This window comes from Bufo bufo, chromosome 4, assembly GCF_905171765.1.
Source record: "Bufo bufo chromosome 4, aBufBuf1.1, whole genome shotgun sequence".
Taxonomy (NCBI): domain Eukaryota; kingdom Metazoa; phylum Chordata; class Amphibia; order Anura; family Bufonidae; genus Bufo; species Bufo bufo.
In genome coordinates, this window is record NC_053392.1 from 334329926 (window position 1) to 334356444 (window position 26519).

General features: G+C 42.5%; 1 protein-coding gene across 5 annotated transcripts in view; it reads right to left on the bottom strand.

The window, feature by feature from the left end:
• The window catches only part of SCML4 (Scm polycomb group protein like 4), a 167989-nt gene that overhangs the window by 65392 nt on the left and 76078 nt on the right, over positions 1-26519 (bottom strand). For 3 of the 5 annotated variants that reach the window (XM_040428837.1, XM_040428836.1, XM_040428843.1), the window contains exon 2: positions 3014-3151. The exons of the other annotated variants lie outside the window; for them this stretch is intronic. In XM_040428837.1, coding sequence (XP_040284771.1) covers positions 3014-3065 — 52 coding nt within the window. In that variant the 5' untranslated portion in view covers positions 3066-3151. The remainder of the gene's footprint in view (positions 1-3013; positions 3152-26519) is intronic. 5 annotated transcript variants of the gene reach the window in all.

Below are 26519 nucleotides of genomic sequence, written 5' to 3' on the forward strand. Positions count from 1 at the left end.
TTAGGATTGTGTCAATGTCCCAATATTTATGGACCTGGCTGTAGGTGCCAGCTCAGGATGTTCAAGCTCCTCACCTAATTAGGGAGTTCCATTTAAAATTTCCATTTAAACCTGCTCCCCATGTTGAGGGTCCATTGTCCCCTCTTAATAGGGGGGTAATGTCACAGACTAACCTATCTGTTGGGGCTGAAGCTGCAAGATCTCCATCTTTGGTGTGACTGTTTCAGGAGAGACACGTTGCTAAGCCACACCCCCTGGTGACACAACAGCGTCATTAGCAATAGGATGCAATGCTCTTTCTCCCCACAGCCGGCATGTACTGGAGAAGACTAGCAGTGGGCTGATTGCGCAGCTGATCTATTCCTGTGTGCTAGTGTTCTGACTAATGGAGTGCCAAGTCAGAACCAGGTTCTGATCTTGCAACTTGGTGCTCTATTTAGACAACTTCCTGGCCTTATACCAGTGCCAGTGATAGTCATTGACTCCCTAGCTGTGCTCCTGGTTCCAGTTCTGTGTGCATTTGGATTGCTTCTATTATTGACCTTAGTTTGCCTTTGACCGCTCTCTTTCGTGTGTTTTGGTACTGTGTTTCTTGCCTGGTTCTGACTTCGGCTTGGCTATTTGACTAACCCCCTTGCGATTTGGCACTGTATTGTCCGCTCCAGTCTGACCCATTTCCATACGACTCTGTCTCTGTGTTGTTCCGTCTCTGTGTGTGTATGTCTTTAGCAATGTAGGGAACATCGACCAGTTGCAGACTTGCCACCTAGAGCTTGCACTGCAAGTAGGCAGGAAAAAAAAGTGGGTGGGATTCCAAGTTTCAGTCTATCTGTAGTGTACCTTGCTTTCAGTTTCAGACACAACCATCAGGTTGCTACTCTAATGGCTTGATCTGTAGCCCTTGTCTCTGAAATCATGACAACTCATAACCATTCATTATATCTAAATTCTAATCAACTAATAAGAATATGACTTAAATGAGTGTTTGGGAGCTGTCAAGATTTCAGAGATAAGGGTTAGACATCAAGCCTTCAGAAACCTGAGTGTTCTTGTGAAACTAAAAGCAAACTAGGGTGCAGATAGACTAAAACATAACCCTTTAGAACAAATACTGTTATTTTTTTTAAATAAAGACCAAATGAAAAAAAAAAATTTTTAGCCCAAAATGAGTAAAATCCAATCATAAAAAAAAAATACACCAAAGATGTTCATAGCCTATAATCACAACAATTTGCAGGGTTGCTTCATATTTTCTTTGTAGATACATTGGAACAATAATTTTAAAAAATGCTGCAAAGGTAGATATAGCCTTAAATAAACAAGACTAAATCTCCCACAGTTTTCATACATACAGATAGTATAATATTACATCTAGCAATGGTGTCTTAGAATAGATGCTTCCAATGCTTGTTTTCCTTCTCTTTGCAAAGCACAAATAAAAATGGGTGTAGATGTCTTACAAAAATGTCTCTCTCTGTCTAAAGAAAAAAACTTTTATTGTGAAGATCGGAGCGCTCCACTGTGCCGGAATGCCACACATTCAAACATCAATGTGGTTCAAGTTTATTTTTATTGCCAGATTTTCCCTAAGGAAACATTGTGCATAGAACAAATATGTATATTATGTCTGTCCAACTAATATTATAAGTATTTCAGCCTGTACTTCAGCATATAGGAAATCTTCCAGCAATTGTTCCCTAAATGGCTAGTACAATAATAAGTGCACATAATAAATTTCACTGTCTTTTGACTATAGTAATTTGGGCGATTTGTAATATAAAGAACATTTCACCCTTAAGTCCTTGTGTTATCATTGTGTGTCAAAGTCTTAAATATTCAGTCTTTTCTCAGTTACATAAGTTACTAGGAAATCTGAGTAATAGGTTGAAGGGCCAACTTTTGTAGGGAACAGGCTGATGAATTTGCCTAGAAATCTAGTTTCAAAGGGGTTATTCCAAAAAAGGACATTAAAAGGGTTGTGCAGCCAGTACATGTTGACTATTCTCAGGATAGGTCATCAGTATCTGATCAGTGTGGGTCTGACTCCCAGCACCCTTACCCATCAGCTGTTTGAAGAGGAGGCGGCGCTTGTATGAGCACTGCATCCTCTTCAAGATTACACTATGCGCTGTCTTGCTTGCAGCGGCGGCGCAGTGTAATTAGAAGTGTTCCTCCCATTTAAGTGAATGGAACAAGCATTTGTAATTACACTGCACCGCTGAGACTTCTGAGACAACGCAAAGTGTAATCATGAAGAGGAAGTAGTGCTCATATGAGCGCCACCTCCTCTTCAAACAGTTGGTCGGCGGGGGTGCTGATAGATCATCAGTAGGTCATCAATATGTACTGGTTGCACAATCCCTTTAATTGCCTATCTATTCCACCTTACTGCATGTCTGCAGTGAGGAGGAGTTTGAAATCTAGAGTTCTGGTCACGCATGCACCCTGCTGCTTCATATAATGTTTATTTGACTCCTGAAACAGCATTTGCTCACAAATTGCATCACTATTAATTTCCATACTAATTCCTTTATACAGCCGATGTGTACAAAAAAAAGGACTAGATAATGACTTTGGCAAAAGGGACAATTGTCCTATGGTCCCCATTATGTACGGCCTTTACTACATGATCATCTTTAACCACATGACACACTGTAGAATTCCTCCCCATTGGCTAAATGAAATGTATATACAAATATATATATATATATATATATATATATATATATATATATATATATATATACCGGTATATATATATATATATACATATACCTTGTTATTCATCAGAATAATGTTGCTTCTATGTGTTAATTATTTACTAAACTAGGAAAATGCATTTGAACTGCATTAGTTTAAAGCTTTTACTTTATCGCTTCTAGGAACCCAAGGCTGCTGCTTAATGAGCTGGAAAGTGTAAATGTACAAAGCACATAGCAACCCTTCTCCAAAACACGTCTTGTTATAGAGTAATGGTCAGTGACAGTCTGTTAGTAAATCAGTAAATACTCACCTCCACCTGTTAACTTTTTTTTTTCATTTTTAATTCTCCTAATCTCAGTCATCAAGGCAATTGTTAAGAGAACACATTCACCCAAGGTGTCCGTAGGGGGACACACATCCTCACTTATCAGTTCATATTGATCTTTCACTAAAATAGAAGAATGAAGAACGGATTCAGCCCTTCAGAAGCCACATAAGAGCCATTACTGCGTGTGAGCTAGCCATTCAATTACATTACGTTAATTAAAGGTCAGAGTGGCACCATATCCATGCATAAGCGAACCCTAAAAGCTGCTTGACGTCTGACAGTGACACCAGTTTTTTTAATTATCGGAAAACATACAGATGTAGCAGGGTTAACACACAAACTATTAACTCAAATTTCTTAACTCCTCGCGTTATCTTGAAACAAAAGCCATTGAAAAGCAATTGAAGGTGTTTGCTTAACGCATTTAGTTTAGATAACACGTCTCATAAAGCATGTGTGTTAACTCTACTACATCTGTACCTGATTTAGCTTATAAAAGCAAAACATCAGGGGCAGTAGATAATCAATCTTGTAAAATCCTGCTCCGCTTGACTTCTCAGCTGAAAAAGTACACACAGCTTCTTTTAACAGATCAATGGCCATCAATTTACACCTTTTTGTATCTCAGGAGATATTAGCAACACTCAGTATGAGTGCATTATATTTTTGTATTGATGGGTTTTGAATTTAGTGATCAAAGCTACTACAGACCTCCCTCAAGTTACAATATTAATTTGTTTCAGGCTGACCATTGCAAAAATTAGTAAATGGTTTTAATTTAAAGTCCCAAAAATGTTCAAGATTTTTTTTTCAAAATAAAGATGAAAGAAATTGAAGCACATTACTAATACAGATAAAGCAAGTACTTGCATGTAAAAGAAATAACTACTAGTAAACCACTTTTGATATTGAGGACAGTGGTTCTTTGTGGTCCTGTACAACCAGAAACATAAACCTGTATCTCATATGCAGAGGAACACAGATATAGAGTGGCTAACAACGTGCAGTACCACACTATACTGTAGGGGGCACGGCTAGACAGCCCTCAGCGCATGCAGAAATTGCTATAGATTACTACACATTTTATAGAGCAGCCATTACTGACATGCTAGGAAAATAATTTGAACTTAAAAAAATACAGGGGGGGGGTTTATCTTAAGGGTAATATTTGAAGTTAATGTTGCTTGAGTCTGCGTTGGCGTACTTTATGCCACATTTATCAAATGTCACGCTTAACAAACTTGTCTTATCCTTAAAGGCTATGTACACCTATTTAATGATTGCATTTAACTTGTTTTTGGCTAAAAATCCTATTTTCAATTGGCCTTTATTAAAAATATTGAGCTGTTCAGTTACAAAGGGTTAACTGTTTTTCTAACTGTGTGACTGGTACTTTCACTTTCACTTTGTGCTGGTCATCTAATTACCCTTATTTCTAAACTATTGAGAGGTCATAAACACTTATTTAAGACACATTCTTATAAGTAAGATAAGGATTGAGCTGTAATAAGTGTTTATAATGTGAGAGAGCAGAGATAAAAACAAGTCTTTCTGCTCCTCAGATGACTGAAAGGACAATAAAAAAAATTGCCCCCAAAGGTGTACATAGCCTTTAACTCCTTAAGGACACAGCCTTATTTCACCTTAAGGACCAGGCCATTTTTTGCAAATCTGACCAGTGTCACTTTAAGTGGTGATAACTTTAAAACGCTTTGACTTATCCAGGCCATTCTGAGATTGCTTTATCGTCACATATTGTACTTCATGGCACTGGTAAAATAAAGTTAAAAAAAATAATTATTATTTATAAAAAAATACCAAATTTACCAAAAATTTGTAAGAAATTTCAAATTTCCAAGTTTCAATTTCTCTACTTCTATAATACATAGTAATACCTACAAAAATAGTTATAACTTTACATTCCCCATATGTCTACTTCATGTTTGGATCATTTTGGGAATGATATTTTATTTTTTGGGGATGTTACAAGGCTTAGAAGTTTAGAAGCAAATCTTGAAATTTTTCAGAAATGTTCAAAAACAAAATTTTTAGGGACCAATTCAGGTCTGAAGTCACTTTGCGAGGCTTACATAATAGAAACCACCCAAAAATGACCCCATTCTATAAACTACACCCCTCAAGGTATTCAAAACTGATTGTACAAACTTTGTTAACCCTTTAGGTGTTCCACAAGAATTAATGAAAAATAATGAAAAATAGAGATACAATTTCAAAATTTCACTTTTTTGGCAGATTTTCCATTTTAATAATTTTTTTCCAGTTACAAAGCAAGGGTTAACAGTCAAACCAAACTTAATATTTATGGCCCTGATTCTGTAGTTTACAGAAACACCCCATTTGTGGTCGTAAACCGCTGTAAGGGCACACGGCAGGGCGCAGAAGGAAAGGAATGCCATACGGTTTTTGGAAGGCAGGTTTTGCTGGACTGTTTTTTTTTACACCATGTCCCATTTGAAGCCTCCCTGATGCACCCCTTGAGTAGAAACTCCATAAAAGTGACCCCATCTAAGAAACTACACCCTTCAAGGTATTCAAAACTGATTTTACAAACATCATTAACCCTTTAGGTGTTCCACAAGAATTAATGGAAAATAGAGATACAATTAAAAAATTTCACTTTTTTGGCAGATTTTCCATTTTAATAATTTTTTTCCAGTTACAAAGCAAGGGTTAACAGCCAAACCAAACTCAATATTTATGGCCCTGATTCTGTAGTTTACAGAAACACCCCATATGTGGTCGTAAACCGCTGTACGGGCACACGGCAGGGCGCAGAAGGAAAAGAATGCCATACAGTTTTTGGAAGGCAGGTTTTGCTGGACTGTTTTTTTTTACACCATGTCCCATTTGAAGCCCCCCTGATGCAACCCTAGAGTAGGAACTCCATAAAAGTGACCCGATCTAAGAAACTACACCCCTCAAGGTATTCAAAACTGATTTTACAAATGTCGTTGACCCTTTAGGTGTTCCAGAAGAGATATTGGCAAATGGAGATGAAATTTCAGAATTTAAATTTTTGGGCAAATTTTCCATTTTAATCCATTTTTCCAGTAACAAAACAAGGGTTAACAGCCAAACAAAACTCAATATTTATTGCCCGGATTCTGTAGTTTACAGAAACACCTCATATGTGGTCGTAAACTTCTGTACGGGCACACGGTAGGGCGCAGAAGGAAAGGAATGCCATATGGTTTTTGGAAGGCAGATTTTGCTGGACTGGTTTTTTTGACACCATGTCCCATTTGAAGCCCCCCTGATGCACCCCTAGAGTAAAAACTCCAAAAAAGTGACCCCATTTTAGAAACTACGGGATAGGGTGGAAGTTTTGTTGGTACTAGTTTAGGGTACATATGATTTTTGGTTGCTCTATATTTCACTTTTTGTGAGGCAAGGTAACAAGAAATAGCTGTTTTGGCACCGTTTTTATTTTTTGTTATTTACAACATTCATCTGACAGGTTAGATCATAAGGTATTTTTATAGACCAGGTTGTCACGGACACGGCGATACCTAATTTGTATACTTTTTTTTATTTATGTAAGTTTTACACAATGATTTCATTTTTGAAGCAAAAAAAATCATGTTTTAGTGTTTCCATAGTCTGAGAGCCATAATTTTTTCAGTTTTTGGGCGATTACCTTGGGTAGGGTATGATTTTTGCGGGATGAGATGACGGTTTTATTGGCACTATTTTGGGGTGCGTGTGACTTTTTGATCGCTTGCTATTACACTTTTTGTGATGTAAGGTGACAAAAAATGGTTTATTTAGCACAGTTTTTATTTTAAATTTTTTACGGTGTTCATCTGAGGGGTTAGTTCATGTGCTATTTTTATAGAGCCGGTCGATACGGACGCGGCGATACCTAATATGTATACTTTTTTTTATTTATGTAAGTTTTACACAATAATATCATTTTTGGAAAAAAAAATAATCATGTTTTAGTGTCTCCATATTCTGAGAGCCATAGTTTTTTTCAGTTTTTGGGCGATTATCTTAGGTAGGGTCTCATTTTTTGCGGGATGAGGTGACAGTTTGATTGGCACTATTTTGGGGTGCATATGACTTTTTGATCGCTTGCTATTACACTTTTTGTGATGTAAGGTGACGAAAAATTGTTTATTTAGCACCGTTTTTCATTTTTATTTTTTACGGTGTTCATCTGAGGGGATAGGTCATGTGATATTTTTATAGAGCCGGTCGATACGGACGCGGCGATACCTAATATGTATACTTTTTTTTAATGTAAGTTTTACACAATAACAGCTTTTTTAAAACAAAAAAAAAAGATGTTTTAGTGTCTCCATATTCTGAGCCATAGTTTTTTTTTTTTGGGGCGATTGTCTCAGTTAGGGGCTCATTTTTTGCGGGATGAGGTGACGGTTAGATTGGTACTATTTTGGTGGGCAAACGTCTTTTTGATCACTTGCTGTTATACTTTTTGTGATGTAAGGTGACATACTGTGTGTATTACTCATACAGCTTCCGGCCTGTGAGATCCAGGGGGCTGGATCTCACAGGCTTGTCACCGAAAGGCAGCGCAGATGCCTAAGGAAGGCATCGTGCTGCCTTCCATGCCATCGGGTCCCCCCTACAGCCGCATGGGGACCCGATGGCACCGCCACACGCCGTCACCGCAATAGGTGAAAGCTGCAAACCGCAGGTCTGAATTGCCCCCCCCCCCCCCTCCCCGCGCATTTAGCTGAGGTGCCTGCTCAATGATTTGAGCAGGCATCGGCTTCCGATCACCGCCCGACGCGCGGCGGTGATCAGAAATACACAGGGCGTACAGGTACGCCCTGTGTCCTTAAGTACCAGGACATAAGGGCGTACCTGTACGCCCTGTGTCCTGAAGAGGTTAAACCTAACACTTTTGTCTAGAAAAACTACTCCAGTGTCCCTACTCCGCTCTCCTACTTTTTTTTGTTTGTGACTTTAAAAAAAAGTCTCAGTGATAAATCTGGAGTGATTTAACATAGCTAACAACCATATTTCAAAACTCGAGTGAGTGGTGTAAAAATGTAGCAAAATTTTGTAGCCAGAATTCTGGAGTGAAGGCATGATAAATCAGGGACACAGCATTCAAGACTTCTATGTAATTTATATCTGAAAATATTGCATATACAATGACAACATAACAATGTACATCTTGATATGGTCATATGGATTCTTCTACAGTTCCACTTGATTTAATAGTGAATGTTAGTTACACACAGAAGATCTTTTGCAGAAATGTATAAGACAAAGTCTGTAGTATACATGTGAATGAGGTTTTCTGGGGTGGCAAGCATACCAATTTCTGCAAGCCTATTCAGATAAACATGACAGCATGCAAATATACCCACAGAAGGCTCCACAAATTATCAAGTCATCAATCCGCACACATATTAGCCTTGAAATTCCCTAAAACTCTCATATATGTTCAATAAGTGTTATCTACCAGAGAAGTGCCATTACTTAATACTTAATTTATGGTTCAATCTCTTTTTTATTGATGTATTATAACAATAAAACATTACAAACTATTGTGTGTCTTGATTTGCCCTAGAGCAAGGAACTTCTATGGTATTGTGTGGATACACATTAACACAATCTGAAAAGTCCTTACAAAGTATAGTGCAAAACAATGCAGGCATATGTAAGAGAGATAATTCCCAATTACAATGTACTTCAATCTAAGCGAATATTTTGAACATCATAAGTGTAGATTTGAACAGAGACAAATAAGGGGGAAGAGACGTAACGGAAACAGTAGGTAGGGAGGAAGGAGAAGGATGAAGAGCTAGCTGCAAGTCTCGAGCGATGGTCTATAAGTAATGGGTTATGCTGTAGTGCCACTGATCAGCCAAACCGAGAATTAAGAAGAATTGCGGAACTGGAACCATGGTACCCACATTTTCATGAAGGCAGGCACCGTGCCTCTATCCTCAGCACCCAATTTCTCCATGCGGGTTAAGACATCAAGAGCAGTTACCCAGGTCAATTTCTGAAGGCTCTCAGTCGACCTCCACCTGGGTATTATTTGCCTCATTGCCATGATAAAGAATCTAAGAGTGTCTTTTTTAACCTGTTGTGTCCTACCCGGGAAGACAGAAAGCAAGCAATTATAGGTGAGAGATGTATGGTAGACCGGTAAAGAGAGTTGTGCAGGGTGATAACTTCCCACCACAAAGGAGCGACTCCTGGGCAGTCCCACCATATATGAAGCATTGTGCCAACTCCTGTCGAGCACCGCCAATAGGTGTCAGAGACAAGAAGATACAATTGGTGACGTTTTAACGGAGTCCTATACCACTCCGTTAATATCTTATAGTTAAGTTCTTGTAATCTACATGATGTTGATGATCTATATGTAAATAGGAGGGATTTTTTCCACTGTTCTGCTGAGAGAGTGGTCCCTATCTCTTCTTCCCATGCATGCATAAATTTATATTCTAATGGTGGTATTTCGGAGTCCTCGCTACTAGATCTCCTGGTGCCGAACATGTTATAAATGAGAGAAATGGCATGGTCTAGGGCCGTATCTGCTACACACAGCTTCTCAAAATCTGTTTCAGAGGTACATAGCTGCATTCCAGGTGCCAGAGACTTAATAAAGTTACGTAATTGAAAATAAAGAAACCAGCGTCCAGGAGTGTGTGGTATAGCATGGGACAGTACGCTGAGTGTGTGTAGACCATTGGTGTTAAATAGGTATCTGAGCTTAGTTGAACCCGTATTCTGTGGACCAAGGTTCAGAAGGGATTTGAGGCCTGGGGGTAGGTCCGGGTGTCCCGCCAAGGTAGTGAGGGGCCCCGGTGCTGTAACCAGGCCAAGTTTGGATGCAAATCCGCCCAAAATTTTTGCCAAGGAGAGCAGAAGTGGAGAGACTTGAAAATTAAGTAGTTGAGTCTAAGTCTTCAATGGAAGCCAAAAAATACCCAGAGCCAAATGTGGAGCTATTTCATGTTCTATCCCCACAAGTTTGAGTGACGATTATGTTGGAGATCATGAACACAATTTGCGATTGCTGCCTTGTAGTATAAGGGGAAATTGGGTAGACTTGCCCCCCCTAGCAGCTTTTGATCGTGTTAACAGGCTATAACTTAGGCTACTTTCACACTGCCGTTTCTGGGTCCGCCTGTGAGACCCGTTTCAAGGCTCTCACAAGCAGCCCCAAACGGATCAGTTTAGCCCCAATGCATACTGAATGGATGCGGAGCCATTCAGAATGCATCAGTTTGGCTCCATTCCACCTCCATTCCGCTCTGGAGGCAGACACCAATGTAAGTCAATGGGGACGGATCCGTTTACATTGACACAATATTGGTGCAATTGTAAACGGATCCGTCCCCCATTGACTTTTAATGTAAACTCAGGACGGATCCGTTTGACTTACACTTAGACTTTTTTTGACTAAGTGTATGCAGACGGATCCATACTGAACGGATACCATTGTTTGCATTTATAGGTGCGGATCCGTCTGTGCAGATACCAGACGGATCCGCACCTAGCGCAGGTGTGAAAGTAGCCCTAGTCTAGCTCTCAATACCCCCCATATGAGGCGAACTTAATACTTAATTTAAAGAGCTGGAAGGCACTGGTACAAAACACACAGAGAATTAAAGAATTCCCACAGCATTATACTTACGGTCATGCTACTTGTTCGAAAATGGGAACCCTCTGCAAAAAAATGTCTATTTGTGATGCTTGGATGAAATTACAAATTTTACTGGAAGGAATTTTTCCCCCCCTTAAGTGGTGAAGATTGGCTTGTACCTCACAGTTTTTTTTTTTGCCTTCCTCTAGATCAACTTGCAGGATAACAGGCCGAACTGGATGGACAAATGTCTTTTTTCGGCCTTATGTACTATGTTACTATGTTACTGGAAACACAAATATGAAAATGACATTGGCCTATGTTGGCAATACTTCTAAAGCAAGTTTAATAAATTTATTTACCATATGTAGACTGAGTATATATAAAATTTAACTTTTACTATGATTTCACTTAAAATACGTTGGTGGTAGCAGTGAGACAAAAACAATAGACTTACATACATATAAACACTTACTATGCCACCTAATAAGACCACGATATAATAGTACTGGGTGGGTCTTACCTCGTCCTGTAGATGCACGGTCAGGGTTAGTAGGTGGCGGTAGAGCTCCAGTGTGGTCGCAGGCACTGGTGTCCAGTTGTTGGAAATAATATGGCAGTCTGGAAACTCCTGTTATGCCCTAGTCTAGAGCCCTCCCTATATAGATGGTCAGGGGCTATCGTCATAGACCTGCCTCAACGACACGGAGCACTCGCCCCGACAGGGGCGACCCCATACGGAACCTGTCCCTATCTGGGACCTATTCCCTAAATGGTCCCTTACTGAATGGCCCTACATGCCATGTTTCGTTCCATAAAATGGAGCTCATCAGGGGCTCATTGAAATCAGAAGGTTTCTACAAAATACACAAAGAGAGATATGCATGGCGTAGTTACTACCAAGCGTCTATTATAATACAAATTTAAACAGCATTAGGTATATGGTCTCCAACTTACTGTTTCAGTAGAGAATTGCTTGTAAATACAAGATGGTAAGAACGATCGATAATACACGTCCCTGCCGGGGTATGGAGAAGTGTCCCCAATAATACCCACTCCTCACCTCACTGCTGTATGCCGGCAGTGTGGGAACACAGCCCATTCGGCCGCCTCACCTTTGAAAATCAGCGCCTCCAGCTGTTACCGCCCTCCTGCTCCACCTTCCCCCGGTGGAACGCATGTGGAACGCACGCTATTTCCATGCGCTCCACTCCACCGGAAGTCAGTGTCACATGACCACTCGGGCTGCCGGAAGTACATGCGGATGTGTCTGAGCGCCACCCATCGCATAGCAAACGGATGACGCGCAGGCACTCCACGCTGATCCGCCGTCTCAGATGCCGGACAGCTGTTCTAGAGAATACAATCATTCAAAGGTTGGATTTCTTTAACAGGTTTCCTCCATACTGATTTTTCTGCATGCACTTGGCCATACAGTACTTATAAGAGGGGAAATACTGGACACACAGGTCCATTTTTTTACCACAGAAAACTTGCAGAATGATGATATTTCATGTCATTAGACAAGAAAGAATTTTTACACTTATTCCACAATAGGGGGTATTATTGACTTTGTCAGGAGATTCATGTCCCAGATATTTAAGATTTAACAATTATTCCACAATAGGGGGTATTTTTAACTTTGTCAGGAGATTCATGTCCCAGATATTTAAGATTTAACAATAAGATCATATCTAGGTTGGTGTAGAGGAAGGTGAAGGGGGGTATAAGACAATGAATTCCTGCCCTCCTTAGATATTAAAATTTATAAACAGATGTGGGACCGGTCCTAACCATCATATCAGCCAGATATTTAAATAAAGCACGTGAAGCTCTGTAGCTCATTGAGGCCATTGGGGTATATTGTCTTCAGGTAAAAAATCCACCTTGCCTCGCATTGGAGGATTCTCTTATCCCAATCCCCACCTCGGGATAAGAGAATCCTCCAATGCGAGGCAAGGTGGATTTTTTACCTGAAGACAATATACCCCAATGGCCTCAATGAGCTACAGAGCTTCACGTGCTTTATTTAAATATCTGGCTGATATGATGGTTAGGACCGGTCCCACATCTGTTTATAAATTTTAATATCTAAGGAGGGCAGGAATTCATTGTCTTATACCCCCCTTCACCTTCCTCTACACCAACCTAGATATGATCTTATTGTTAAATCTTAAATATCTGGGACATGAATCTCCTGACAAAGTTAAAAATACCCCCTATTGTGGAATAATTGTTAAATCTTAAATATCTGGGACATGAATCTCCTGACAAAGTCAATAATACCCCCTATTGTGGAATAAGTGTAAAAATTCTTTCTTGTCTAATGACATGAAATATCATCATTCTGCAAGTTTTCTGTGGTACAAAAATGGACCTGTGTGTCCAGTATTTCCCCTCTTATAAGTACTGTATGGCCAAGTGCATGCAGAAAAATCAGTATGGAGGAAACCTGTTAAAGAAATCCAACCTTTGAATGATTGTATTCTCTAGAACAGCTGTCCGGCATCTGAGACGGCGGATCAGCGTGGAGTGCCTGCGCGTCATCCGGTTGCTATGCGGTTGGTTGCGCTCAGACACATCCGCATGTACTTCCGGCAGCCCGAGTGGTCATGTGACACTGACTTCCGGTGGAGTGGAGCGCATGGAAATAGCGTGCGTTCCACATGCGTTCCACCGGGGGAAGGTGGAGCAGGAGGGCGGTAACAGCTGGAGGCGCTGATTTTAAAAGGTGAGGCGGCCGAATGGGCTGTGTTCCCACACTGCCGGCATACAGCAGTGAGGTGAGGAGTGGGTATTATTGGGGACACTTCTCCATACCCCGGCAGGGACGTGTATTATCGATCGTTCTTACCATTTTGTATTTACAAGCAATTCTCTACTGAAACAGTAAGTTGGAGACCATATACCTAATGCTGTTTAAATTTGTATTATAATAGACGCTTGGTAGTAACTACGCCATGCATATCTCTCTTTGTGTATTTTGTAGAAACCTTCTGATTTCAATGAGCCCCTGATGAGCTCCATTTTATGGAACGAAACATGGCATGTAGGGCCATTCAGTAAGGGACCATTTAGGGAATAGGTCCCAGATAGGGACAGGTTCCGTATGGGGTCGCCCCTGTCGGGGCGAGTGCTCCGTGTCGTTGAGGCAGGTCTATGAGGATAGCCCCTGACCATCTATATAGGGAGGGCTCTAGACTAGGGCATAACAGGAGTTTCCAGACTGCCATATTATTTCCAACAACTGGACACCAGTGCCTGCGACCACACTGGAGCTCTACCGCCACCTACTAACCCTGACCGTGCATCTACAGGACGGGGTAAGACCCACCCAGTACTATTATATCGTGGTCTTATTAGGTGGCATAGTAAGTGTTTATATGTATGTAAGTCTATTGTTTTTGTCTCACTGCTACCACCAACGTATTTTAAGTGAAATCATAGTAAAAGTTAAATTTTATATATACTCAGTCTACATATGGTAAATAAATTTATAGGAGGTACGACATATCTCTGCACACACGTACCTGGTGCATTGAGGTATAATATTTTTGTACACAAGTTTAATAAATAAATGAGGCCCATGTTGTCAATAAGCATAGGAATAAGAATATATAATGTATTCGGAAAGTCTTCAGACCCTTTCACTTTTTTATCTTTTGTTATGTTACGACCTTATGCTAGCATTAAAAAAAATCTAGTTTTTTTTCCGCATCAATCTGCACTCAATAACTCATAATAACAAAGTGAAAACAGAATTTTATAATTTTTTGCTAATTTATTAAAAGGGAAAAACTAAAATCTTGCATGGATATAAGTATTAAGACCCTTTGCTAAGCTTAAAATGTAGCTCTTGGGGCCTCCCATTTCTTTGATCATCTTTGAGATGTTTCTACACCTTCATTGGAGTCTACCTGTGGTAAATTCAGTTGATTGGACATGGAAAGACAAACTCCTGTCTATGTAAGTTAACATAGCTGACAATGCATATCAGAGCAAAAACCAAGACAGGACTGTGTGGAGGCACAGATCAGGGGAAGGGTACACATAAATTTCTGCTGCATTGAAAGTCTCCAAGAGAACATTGGCCTCCCTTATTCTTAAATGGAAGAAGTTTAGAACAACAAGGACTCTTCCTAGAGCTGGCTGTCTCACTAAACTAAGTAATCAGGGGAGAAGGACCATGGTAAGAAAGGTGACCAAGAATCCAATATGTGAAGAAACTTCCAGATGGTCAACCATCACTGCAACAATCCTCCAATCTGGGCTTTATGGCAAAGTGGTCAGAAATAAGCCTTTCCTCAGTAAAAGACACATGAAATCCTGCCTGGAGTTCGCAAAAAAAGCACGTAAAAGACTTTCAGACTGTGAGAAACAATATTCTCTGGTCTGAGGAAACCAAGATTGAACTTTTTAGCCTCAATTACAAGTGTCATGTCAGTAGGAAATCAGGCACTGCTCATCACCTGCTTAATAACATTCCTACAATGAAGCATGGTGGTGGCAGCCTGCTGTGGGGGTGTTTTTTTTCAATGGCTTGGTCAGGAAGACTGGTCAGGGTTGAGGGAAAGCTGAATGCACCAAAGTACAGAGGTATTCTTAATGAAAACCTAATGCACAATGTTCTGGACTTCAGACTGAGCCAAATGTTAAGACAATGACCCTAAGCACACAGCCAAGACAACACAGGAGTGGCTTAGAGACAACTCTGCAAATGTCCTTAGGTGGTCCAACCAGAGCCCTGACCTGAAACTAATCAAACATCTCGGGAGAGACCTGAAAATGTGTAAATGGTCTTAATACTTTTGCTGATGTAATATTTTAGTTTTTCCTTTTCAATCAATTAGCAAAGATTTAGAACATTCTGTTTTCACTTTGTCATTGTGGGGCATTGAGAGTAGATTCATGGAGAAAGGGTATGAGAACTTTCCAAACTCACTGCACTGTAATAGTGGCTTGTGCTATAAGCTGATTTCTATAAATCTACACACTAAAATCTAACCATATATTGTAGACTTCTGTTTTAAGGGTTGGCATCTGCTAAACTATTATAATCCAGATTTACTAATGTGTCTACACCTAGAATCTGTCTAAAAAGTGGCACAAATTCGCACAACTAGGGTTTCTCAATTTTTTGATTTGCTGAAAAAGGTGTTGAGGATTTGGGGAAAGGGATGTGGCTTCACAAGAAATTGGGCATGGCCTAAGATGTAACATTTTGTGTCAAAATTGTGCCACTAGTCTGGCATAAAATTCTGTCTCAAAGTAATAGTTGATATAGAGTCCAAGAAAAGGGTCTATCTCTTCACCACATTTATCATCCAGCCTGAGCCCCAATGATAAATCTGGTGCAGGTCTAGACGGTCTATCTAAGTTTACGACATCCACAAGTTTAGTAAATCTGCCCCATTGTTTCAAAAATTTTACATCTAGTGAAGATTTGCTAAACTATGCTATCTTGTTCATTATTGCTCTGTGTGTACCAGTATATGGCAATTTACACATCACAGGGCTTTATGCATTTATGTATAAAAAGTGAGGCTGAAGTTTCAGCTGGCAGAGCAGAAATTATGAAAATTATTACTAATCAAGCTCATGTCACTTCATCTGTTTCCGTGTTTAAAGCTCCATTTGTCATCTCAACTTGGGGTCTTGGCCCTGACCATGCATCTGTGTTTATAGACCAAACATCAGCTTGTTATTGTCTGTGAATGCAAATACTGTAAGTCAATATCTCCTACAACAAAATGAGTGTATACAATGGCCAAAAGTACTTATAGCAATAGAGACAATCTTTACTTCATTAAAACTGTACATACACGCTGTCATTAAAAGTTTTTGTCTTGGATGCCGAAATGTGTGCCAGGCTGAACGTAGACCAACCTCTGTTCACATTATAGGCATGTAACTCCGGCTATATTGTCATGTATACTTGATTGTAATCTTGTTTATATACATCTTGCATGTTAGCATTTCATGTCGATTTGTGGATCTCATTGATACGTCTTTATAGCACAGTACAGCTTTATTGGTTGATGTAATTGGGATATACTATTTATCGTGGCAGGTCTGGGTCTATTCATACTGTGCCACTCAACTTTAATGTATGTGCATTTTAATTGATTCATGAAATAAAAATTGTCTCTATTTTTATAAGTACTTTTGGCCATTGGCTCATGCTCGAAGCTGTTCTGCAATAGCTTCGGAAGTCAGCATCACTTCAACACTACGCAATTAACGGAGCTGTGTAGTTAAGCTGAACAGCGGAGGTTCAATACAGATATTGATGGTCTATCCTGAGAACAGGCCATCCATATAAAACTTTAAAAAAAAAAAAAAAATCATATGAGTAGACACATGGAACTCTCACCCATGTGTCTTTTCTGAATGCACAGGGACTGAACAAAATGATGTTACAATAAAGAATAATTCACATAGTAACTGTATAATTAACTCAAGGAAGTACAGTAAGTACATTACAGTAATCATGCAGTGATGTCCCGACATAGAGATAATTAGATAGTGATGTCACAATACAAGGGTAATGCAATACATGGATATTGTTTTATTCCCCATAAATATACTTTATCTATTAGGTAAAGATTCAATCACAGTAGATTTGTGGGAAAATTGTGACTGTGCCCTAACCTCATTGTTTCTGTATAGAAAAAAAAACTGGCGCAAAGAGAAAAATACCTCAGCTATACCCTGCTGAACATGCTCTGTGTTCTGCCGCGCATATGAGCCCTTAATAAAGAATGTATCTCAATCAATTTTATATCAAAGAATATTTGAAGCAGCTGCCACGGCTCTTTGATGAAAGAACATCTAAAAGTGGATTGTTAAAAGTATTTATATTTCTTTGTAGTCATTGCAGGAGATTAGACATTCCGAGAAATTCACTTAAAGGCCACTCAAATGTATATTAAATGATGAGTAAGAAAGCACATACTATATGATTGACTGGAATAAACAGTATTAGGCAGGGGCGTTGTTAGGTCAAAACATTCGGGGCTTGAGCCCCGGATGTTTTGTCCAGTGCCCCGAATGTTATGCTGGTGGCATTTTTATTTTATTTGGCTATTCCAGGGCCCTTTAATATTGATTGGACCTGGGCAACCCACCACAGATCATCCCCCCACCCCCCTTGTACTTGTTCCGCTTATCCGCTACTTGCAGGCTGCGCGGGCATGAGTTCAGTCACTTCAGTGTGCAATCCCGTCCTGCGGCGCGTCATCCCGCGAGACCCGCCGCGGGAGGTCACGGGTCTCGCGGGATCACGTGCCGCAGGACGGGATTGTGCACCGAAGTGACTGAACTCATGTCCACACAACCCGCAAGTAGCGGATCAGCGGAACAAGTACAAGGGGGGTGGGGGGATGATCTGTGGGGTTGCCCAGGGTCTACTCCCATCAATATTAAAGATTTCTGCAGTGGTGAGGAAATGAAACATAACAGATATTGGAAAGTTACCTAATGTTGTATTATATAATGATTGCAGTCTGCAGTACTGCACTTCATTTGCGTAAACCAGAACACCCCTTTAAGCATGCCTTTAATGTGCAATTTCAACACAGCTGGCTTGTGCCCCGGATGTTTTCAGACCCTAGCAACGCCCCTGGTATTAGGCTACTTTCACACTAGCATTTTTGCCTGATTCAGCAGGGTTCAGCAAAAACACTTTGGTTACTGATAATACAACCATCTGCATCCGTTATGTACGGATCTGGTTGTATTATCTTTAACATACCCAAGACGGATCCGTCATGAACACCATTGAAACTCAATGGGGGACGGATCCGTTTTCTATTGTGTCAGATTGTGTCAGAGAAAACAGATCCCCATTGACTTGCATTATGGGTCATAACGGATCCGTTTTGCTCCACATCCCAGGACGGAAAGCAAGCCACAGCATGCTGCGGTTTGCTCTCCGGTATAAGAACGGAATGCATTTTGGAGCACTCCGTTCTGTTCAGTTACGTTTTGTCCCCATTGACAATGAATGGGGACAAAACGGAAGCGTTTTTTTCCGGTATTGAGACCCTATGACGGATCTTAAAACCAGAAAATATTAACGCTAGTGTGAAAGTAGCCTTAGAGGAGTGATAGCAACAAGTTAGTTTGTTTTAAATATAAAAAAAAATCATCAATAGGATTTTCCGCACAGTTAAATGATTTTAACTATTGTGCTACAGCTGTAATCCAAAGCTATAAATCACTGTGAATGCAATCTTGTGTCTGCAGCTGCCATTCAATAGTTACAATCAATCAGAAGTGCTGCAAGACATCACCCCCACCCCAGTATGTTCACATGGCAGTGTTTTCAAGTGGATTTTGGCACATATTACAAAAATCCATTCAAGCCCCATTGTTTTCAATAGGAATCCCACTGCCATATGGCCGCAGAATTTGTCTTCACAGATTGGAAATCTGAACTGAACTGGATGAACGGATGTCTTTTTTTTCCAGCCTTTTCCACACTACTATAAAGTTGTGTTAACATATCCTTAAAGGGGTTGTCCATCTTTCAATGGCCTTTGGGTAATCCTCTCCATGCCGGGCATGTGAAGAGAAGCATACGTACCTGCTACCCCTGCTTGGTTCCGGCTCCTTCGGTCCACTGTGTTCCCCATTGGACGAGGGTGACATGGCCGCAGCAGTGATGTGTCCCCTGCAGCAGCACATGCGACCTGGTCCATTCCAGAAGCTGGAAAGCGTGGTCCAGAGTGGGGTAGACCGAAGGAGCCGGAATGGAGTGGCAAGGAGAAGGTAAGCATGCGTTCCTTCACAGATCCAGCAGGGTGGGGGGCTGCCCAACAATGTCAGAAAACAGCTGGACAACCCCTTTAAACAGCATCTTAGCCGATCCCTGGACACAGAGTGCTGGTTATGTGGGACTCTACACTTACAGACCATGATTAAGCTTTATTTACAACTAAGCCCTCTTTCACACAGGCGAGTTTTCCGTGCGGGTGCAATGCGTGAGGTGAACGCATTGTACCCGCACTGAATCCGGACCCATTCATTTCTATGGGGCTGTGCACATGAGCGGTGATTTTCACGCATCACTTGTGTGTTGCGTGAAAATCGCAGCATGCTCTATATTGTGCGTTTTTCACGCAACACAGGCCTCATAGAAGTGAATAGGGCTGCGTGAAAATCGCAAGCATCTGCAAGCAAGTGCGAATACGGTGCGATGTTCACGCATGGTTGCTAGGAGACGATCGGGATGGGGACCCGATCATTATTATTTTCCATTATAACATGGTTATAAGGGAAAATAATAGCATTCTTAATACAGAATGCATAGTAAAATAGGGATGGAGGGGTTAAAAAAAAACAAAAAAATTTAACTCACCTCATCCACTTGTTCGCGCAGCCCGGCTTCTCTTCTGTCTTCTTCTTTAATGACCTGGGAGGAAAATGGCCTTTGGTGACGTCACTGCGCTCATCACATGGTCCATCACATGATCCATCACCATGGTAATGGACCATGTGAGGAGGGCAGTGACGTCACCAAAGGTCCTTTTCCTCCAGGTCATCAAAGAAGAAGGCAGAAGAGAAGCCGGGCTGCGCGAACAAGTGGATGAGGTGAGTTAAATTATTATTATTTTTTTTTAACCATGTTATAAGGGAAAATAATAAAATCTACACAACACCTAACCCAAACCCGAACTTCTGTGAAGAAGTCCAGGTTCGGGTCTGGGTACCAAACATGCCGATTTTTCTCACGCACGTGCAAAACGAATTAAAATGCTTTGCACTTGCGCAGAAAAATCGCGCATTTTCCCGCGACGCACCTGCATCCTAAAAGAAAGAAAGAGGCCTAACTGTTCAAGAAAGCAACATGGCAAAGAGAGAAAAAAAAATTTAAGTAATAGGGGGCCAGATTTAAAGACGTGGATGAACCAAAGAACCACAAAAATACACAACAGAAACAACGCATTTTAACAATTTATAGAGCATCTCTGTATGCCTAGCTTTATTAGTTTTAGCAATGGTTTGCAGCTAGGACACTGTGACAAATGATCTCCCTAGAGCATTTTCACAGACTTGATTACACCGTGATCAAGGGATACCTCTGCTCGGAAAGGTCTCTTTATGCTTATGGCAATGTCTGCCACATACACTCAGCTTCACTTTGTTTTCCTTCTCTACAACTCAACATTCTTATATTAAATTTTAAAAAATAATTAAACCTTACTGTAGTCACAAAATACATTGTGCATGACCATTGCAGGTGAGTATTAACATACTCTGTGATCCAGAATTTATGCGCAGCTTTAATCTATTTTCAAAGTCATAAGATAAAAAAAATGGGTCGTATAATTTCATGAAATATGCAACAAAAACCATCACTCACTGTAATTGGATTAGTAGAATATCGTAGATGACACTGGCATATTCATGGAGATGACAATGATTACCTTAATGAATTGAATAATATGTAGAAACGACAATACGCACACAGTTTGGAAATTTGTTAATACTATTGTGAACTAACACAGATCGTAAAGGTAGGCATCTCTGGGCAATGCTGAAAATAAATTAAATGAAATTAAAATATTAATCATAAATGATCTTACCAATTTATGAAAATGTTTATTGAATTTGAGAATTCTTTGTCCAAAGATGTAACTGCAAGCTCTTGGGCTCCAGTGCAAAATCTGTAACAGGGCCCCCATCTACTGATGCAGTGGCATACATAGAGAAGTAAGGGCCCCATAGCAAGGATCAAACCAGGCTTCCCCACCACACAGGACAGAAGGGTTTCCGCCTAAACCCTTTTCAATGACCCTGCCTCATTTTCTAAAAGTTGTTCCTTTAGAGGGTAGAGTCCTGACCAAGTTTTCACCTCCAGTAGAATCGTTAATTTCTAACGATAATTTGTTTTCCCTTAGTCCTAACAGCAGCACAGATGGGGTTAACTGCCCCTGTGGACTGGTAGGACCGGCGGAATTTTAATGAGCCCAAGAACCAATAAACGATCTTCAGCTCCCTGAAAGGGAGGAGATCACCCCCCAGCCCACCGTGTTTTTAACAAGCATAATGTATCTAGGGTGGGATATTTGTGTGCTGCTGTTAGGACTAAGGGAAAACAAATTATCGTTAGAAATTAACGATTCCCTTACGTCCTACCAGCAGCACAGATGGGAAGATAGCAAGAAGAATCCCCTAGGGAGGGTCCTCATGCCTGGCAGAACTAAGAACAGTCTGCCCAAAAGCCGAAAACTCTGCCATCCTAGCATCTATCCTATAATGGGAGATGAAGGTTGACTCAGAGCTCCAGGAGGCCGCCTTACAGATCAACTCTAAGGGGAGAAGACTTCTCTCCGCAACCGAGGTGGAGACCGCCCTAGTAGAATGGGCTCTCACAAACTCAGGAGGATCTAAGGATTGGGAGACGAAAGCTTCCTTAATGGCCTCCTTGATCCAGCGACTAATGGTAGCTTTAGACGCTTTACGGCCTTTAGACTTACCGGCAAACAGGATAAGGAGATTCTCATCTATCCTGAACTCTCTAGATCTATCCACATAGATCTGGAGGCATCTTGAAATATCCAGCGGGTCTCTAGCTGGAGTATCAGAGGAGGAGTCTGTAAACAAAACTGGTAAAGAGATTACCTGATTGATATTCTGGAAAGTAGGCACCTTAGGCCTGAAGTATGGTAAAAACTTCAGGATTACTCTATCCTGTAGAAAAATAATGTACGGGTGAACTGCAGAGAAAGCCTGCAGTTCAGAAATTCTTTTGGCTGAAGCTATAGCCAGAAGAAAGACCATCTTAAAAGTCAAAAATTTGAAATTTACCTCCTCCAAGGGCTCGAAGGGGGGAGATGCTAGCCCCCTGAGCACTACTGAAAGATCCCACTGGGGGATAGGTTTCAGTATAGTAGGCTTTAGTCTTTCAGCTCCCTTCAGGAAGCGATTAATAAGTGGGTCCCGAGAATGTGGTCTGTTGAGACAGGCCGAGATGGCACAAACCTGTACCTTCAAGGTAGCTGGAGATAGGCCTCTATCTAATCCATCTTGAAGAAATTGAAGTATCGCAGGAAGGGGCGGATCTGCGGACGCCACCTGTCTGGAATCACACCATGCCACGAAGATTCTCATGATCCTAGAGTAGGCCTTCTTTGTAGACTCTGCTCGGGAATGCGACAAAGTTCTCAGGACCGACTCGGAAAGCCCCTCTATGATGGGAAGGGACTGATCAACCTCCAGGCTGTCAGGTTGAACCTGTGCAGATCTGGGCAGAGGTGAGTGTCCCACAACACCAGGGTCTGCTCCGGGGGGAGTCTCCAGTATTGTCCCCGACTCATCTGAATGAGCTGGGTAAACCAGGATCTTCTGGGCCAAAACGGTATGATGGCTATTACCGAGGCCTGATCCTGACGGATTTTCATCAATACCCTCGGTATCATGGAAAACGGAGGGAAGATGTAAGCCAGCCTGAACCTCCACGGTATCGACAGAGCATCTATCGCCAGGGGGTTGTCTTCCCTGTACAGGGAACAGAACCTCAGCACCTTGGCGTTGAACCTGGTCGCCATGAGATCCACCTCTGGCATATCCCATCTGTGAACTAGCTGCCTGAAGATCTCCGGATGCAGAGACCACTCCATGGTCGGTAATCCTCGACTTAAGCGGTCCGCTATCATATTGAGGGAGCCTCGAAAATATGAACGGCAGATAGATGGGAAAGGTTCTTCTCTGCCCACCGAAGAATCACCCCGATCTCTGACAGAAGGGGCAATGATCTTGTGCCTCCCTGCTTGTTTATATAGAGAACCGCAGTCATATTGTCTGACTGGACTTTCACAGCTTTGCCCCGAATCTGAGGGGCGAAGTGAAGGAGGGCTAGCCGGATAGCTCGCAACTCGCGAAGATTGGAAGAAAGACGCCGCTCCAGAGGAGACCAAGATCCCTGTACTGGGGATCCGTCCAGGTGAGCGCCCCAGCCTACAAGGGACGCGTCAGTAGTCAATATGACCCAAGCTGGTTGGGTCATAGACTTCCCGGCTGGTAGCTGAAACCACCATCTGAGGGAATTCTGGGTTTGACCGGACAGGGAGCATAGGGAATCTAGCCCCGCAGGGCTGCCGTTCCATAAGTGTAAGACCTCCGACTGAAGAGGACGGAGGTGCCATAGTGCCCAAGGGACTGCGTCCGCAGCCGATGACATGAGCCCCAGCATCTTCATGAGAGTCCGGATAGAGACTCGACGAGGGACATAAAGGACCCTTGCCAGGTCCTGAATCCGCGCTTTCCTTTCTAGAGTCAACCGGAGGGACATCTCCACAGAGTCGACCACGAATCCTAAATAATGGATTGATGTCGATGGGCTCACATTCGACTTCTGCCAGTTGATAATCCAGCCCAAGCGGAGGAGAAAGGAAATTGCGATCTGAAGATGGTGGGTAAGGATCGGAACTGAAGAGGCTATGAAAAGCCAATCGGCCAGATAAGGAATAATAGTCAGTCCTTGAAGTCTCAAAGCTGCCACCACCGACACCACCACCTTGGTGAAGATAAGGGGGGCAGAAGAGATTCCGAAGGGAAGCGCGGCGAACTGAAAGTGCCTGCGAACCCCTGAAATCTGGACCGCGATCCTGAGGAGTTTCCGGGACGCGGAATGGATCGGAATGTGAAGATACGCATCCTTGAGGTCCAGAGTAGCCATGACATCCCCGAGGTTGAGGATATGGCTGACTGACCTTATGGTTTCCATGCGAAACCTTGTTTTTTTTATAAATCGATTGAGAAATCTCAAGTCGATGATCATCCGGAGATCTCCCGTCTTTTTGGGAACCAGGAACACTGGTGAATAAATCCCTAGGCCCCTCTCCCCTGCCGATACCTCCTCTAGGGCTCCCTTGGAGATATAGTCCTGAATGTAAGATTCTAGGACCACTTGTTTGGCAGACCCGAAGTTTCGTGTGGCGATGAATCTCTCTGGGGGGAGAGAGATAAGATCTACCCGGTACCCGACGGAAACTATGTCCTGGACCCAGGGGTCTGCAATAAGCCGGCTCCAAGAGTCTTTGAAATGGGTAAGACGGCCCCCCACGGGAATCTGGGGGAGGGGTACGGGAAAATCCAGAGGAGACACTGCAGGGGTAGCAGGGCTTATCCAAGAGCCTCGAGGAGGCCCATAGTCAGGAGGGTTTTGCCTCCCTGGTGGGTTTGCGGGGGCGTCTCGAATACTTACGAGACGGCCCCCCCCCAATCTCTGCGCCTAGACTGCTGCCCTGGACGGCCTCCGCCTTTCTTTTCCTGTCTGGGGCGACCCCGAAAGGGTTGCTGGGGGAGGCTCTTCCCCTTTTTATCGGAGAGCCCCTCCATTATCTTGTCCAATTCGGACCCGAATAGCCTATCCGGTTCGAAGGGGAGCCCACAAAGGTTGAACTTGGACGCGTTGTCCGTGATCCACGGTTTCAGCCAGAGTGGTCTGCCGTCAGCCGAAACTAGGGCCATAGTTTTGGCGGCCAGCTTCAGCTGCATCTGGGTGGAATCAACCAGAAAGTCCATAGCCAGATTGGCTGACTTGAAGGCTGCCAGGATGTCATCTCTTGATACGCTCTGATCCACGTCCGTCTGGATTTGGTTAAGCTTGGAGCGTAAATAGGCGGCTACCTCCGTGGCCGCAATTGAAGTTGATGCGGAGGCAGCAGCCGCCGCGTAGCTCCTTCTAAGGGTGCACTCTGCCCTCCAGTCTAGAGGGTCTTGCAGACTAGACCCATCGTCTGCAGGGACTAGAGTGCGCCAGGACAACTTGGCTATAGCCATGTCCACCTTGGGAACGGAACCCCACGATTCCACCAAGGGTTTAGCCATCGGGTACATCAGTTTGAATTTTCTGGTGAGCACTGGACCTTTCTCAGGCTTTCTCCACTCTGTGCGCATCACAGAGAGGAGGGTCTCATCCGCTCTAAAGACACGCTGTGTCCGTCCGGCGGGATCGGAAGACTCCCCCATGTCAACATCCTGGTCCCCCGACCTGATGGACTTGAGTAACTTCTGCGTCTTTTCTGGAGGGAAAAAGCAAGAAGTAAATTCTTCTTCCTCGGAAGAAGACCCCACAGAACAGGGGGTAGGTCTTTCGACCGGTCCGACCACCTCCATGGGAGTCTGAGAGGGACCTGGTAGCCTCTCATTAAGCAGCCGTACCACTCCCTTAATGGAATCATCCACGTATGTCTTTGTCCACTGGAACATTTCCTGCATCGTGGGTTCCGTGGATGCCGTGCGACAACTCTCACATCTGGAGTAAGGACAGCTGTCGTCTAAGGGTGTGTTACATTCGTAACACGCCAAATGCTTCCTCTTGGCCCCAGCCTTCCGCTGATCCGGATCTTTAGGGGAAGCCATAGTCTGTAATTGAAAAGAAAAAAACATGTCATAACACCTACAATACCTGGAGGTGGAGAAACAAGACCTTAAGTGGGCCCACCAGCACTAGAAGAAATTAGAGCTGTGAAAAGAGGAACAACAACAAAAACCCAAGCCAAGCAATAGTAATACTATCTCAAGGCACAGGGAACTCTGGAGCTAACTTGTGAAAGCGACGCAACCAGAGCACTGACTGATAGGCTCTGGGCGCTTAAAAGGAGGAAGCCCCGCCCCCTGGGCGGGTCCCTGATCGCAATTGGCCCAGAGATATAACAGAGCCTATAATGGCTCAGATTATCCTAAATGTCTCCCCAGATTAATCCTGGATCCCAGGATGTCTATATAGGGAGGCAGTTTTATAGAAATGGTGAGTCTTTAAACCTCACCGCATCGCTCCGGAAAACCGGAAGTGACGTAGCACACCTAGTGCGCGTCACTTCCGGAAGATGGCGGCGCCCATAGCGCCGCACACATGCGGTATGGAGAGACGGGACACCG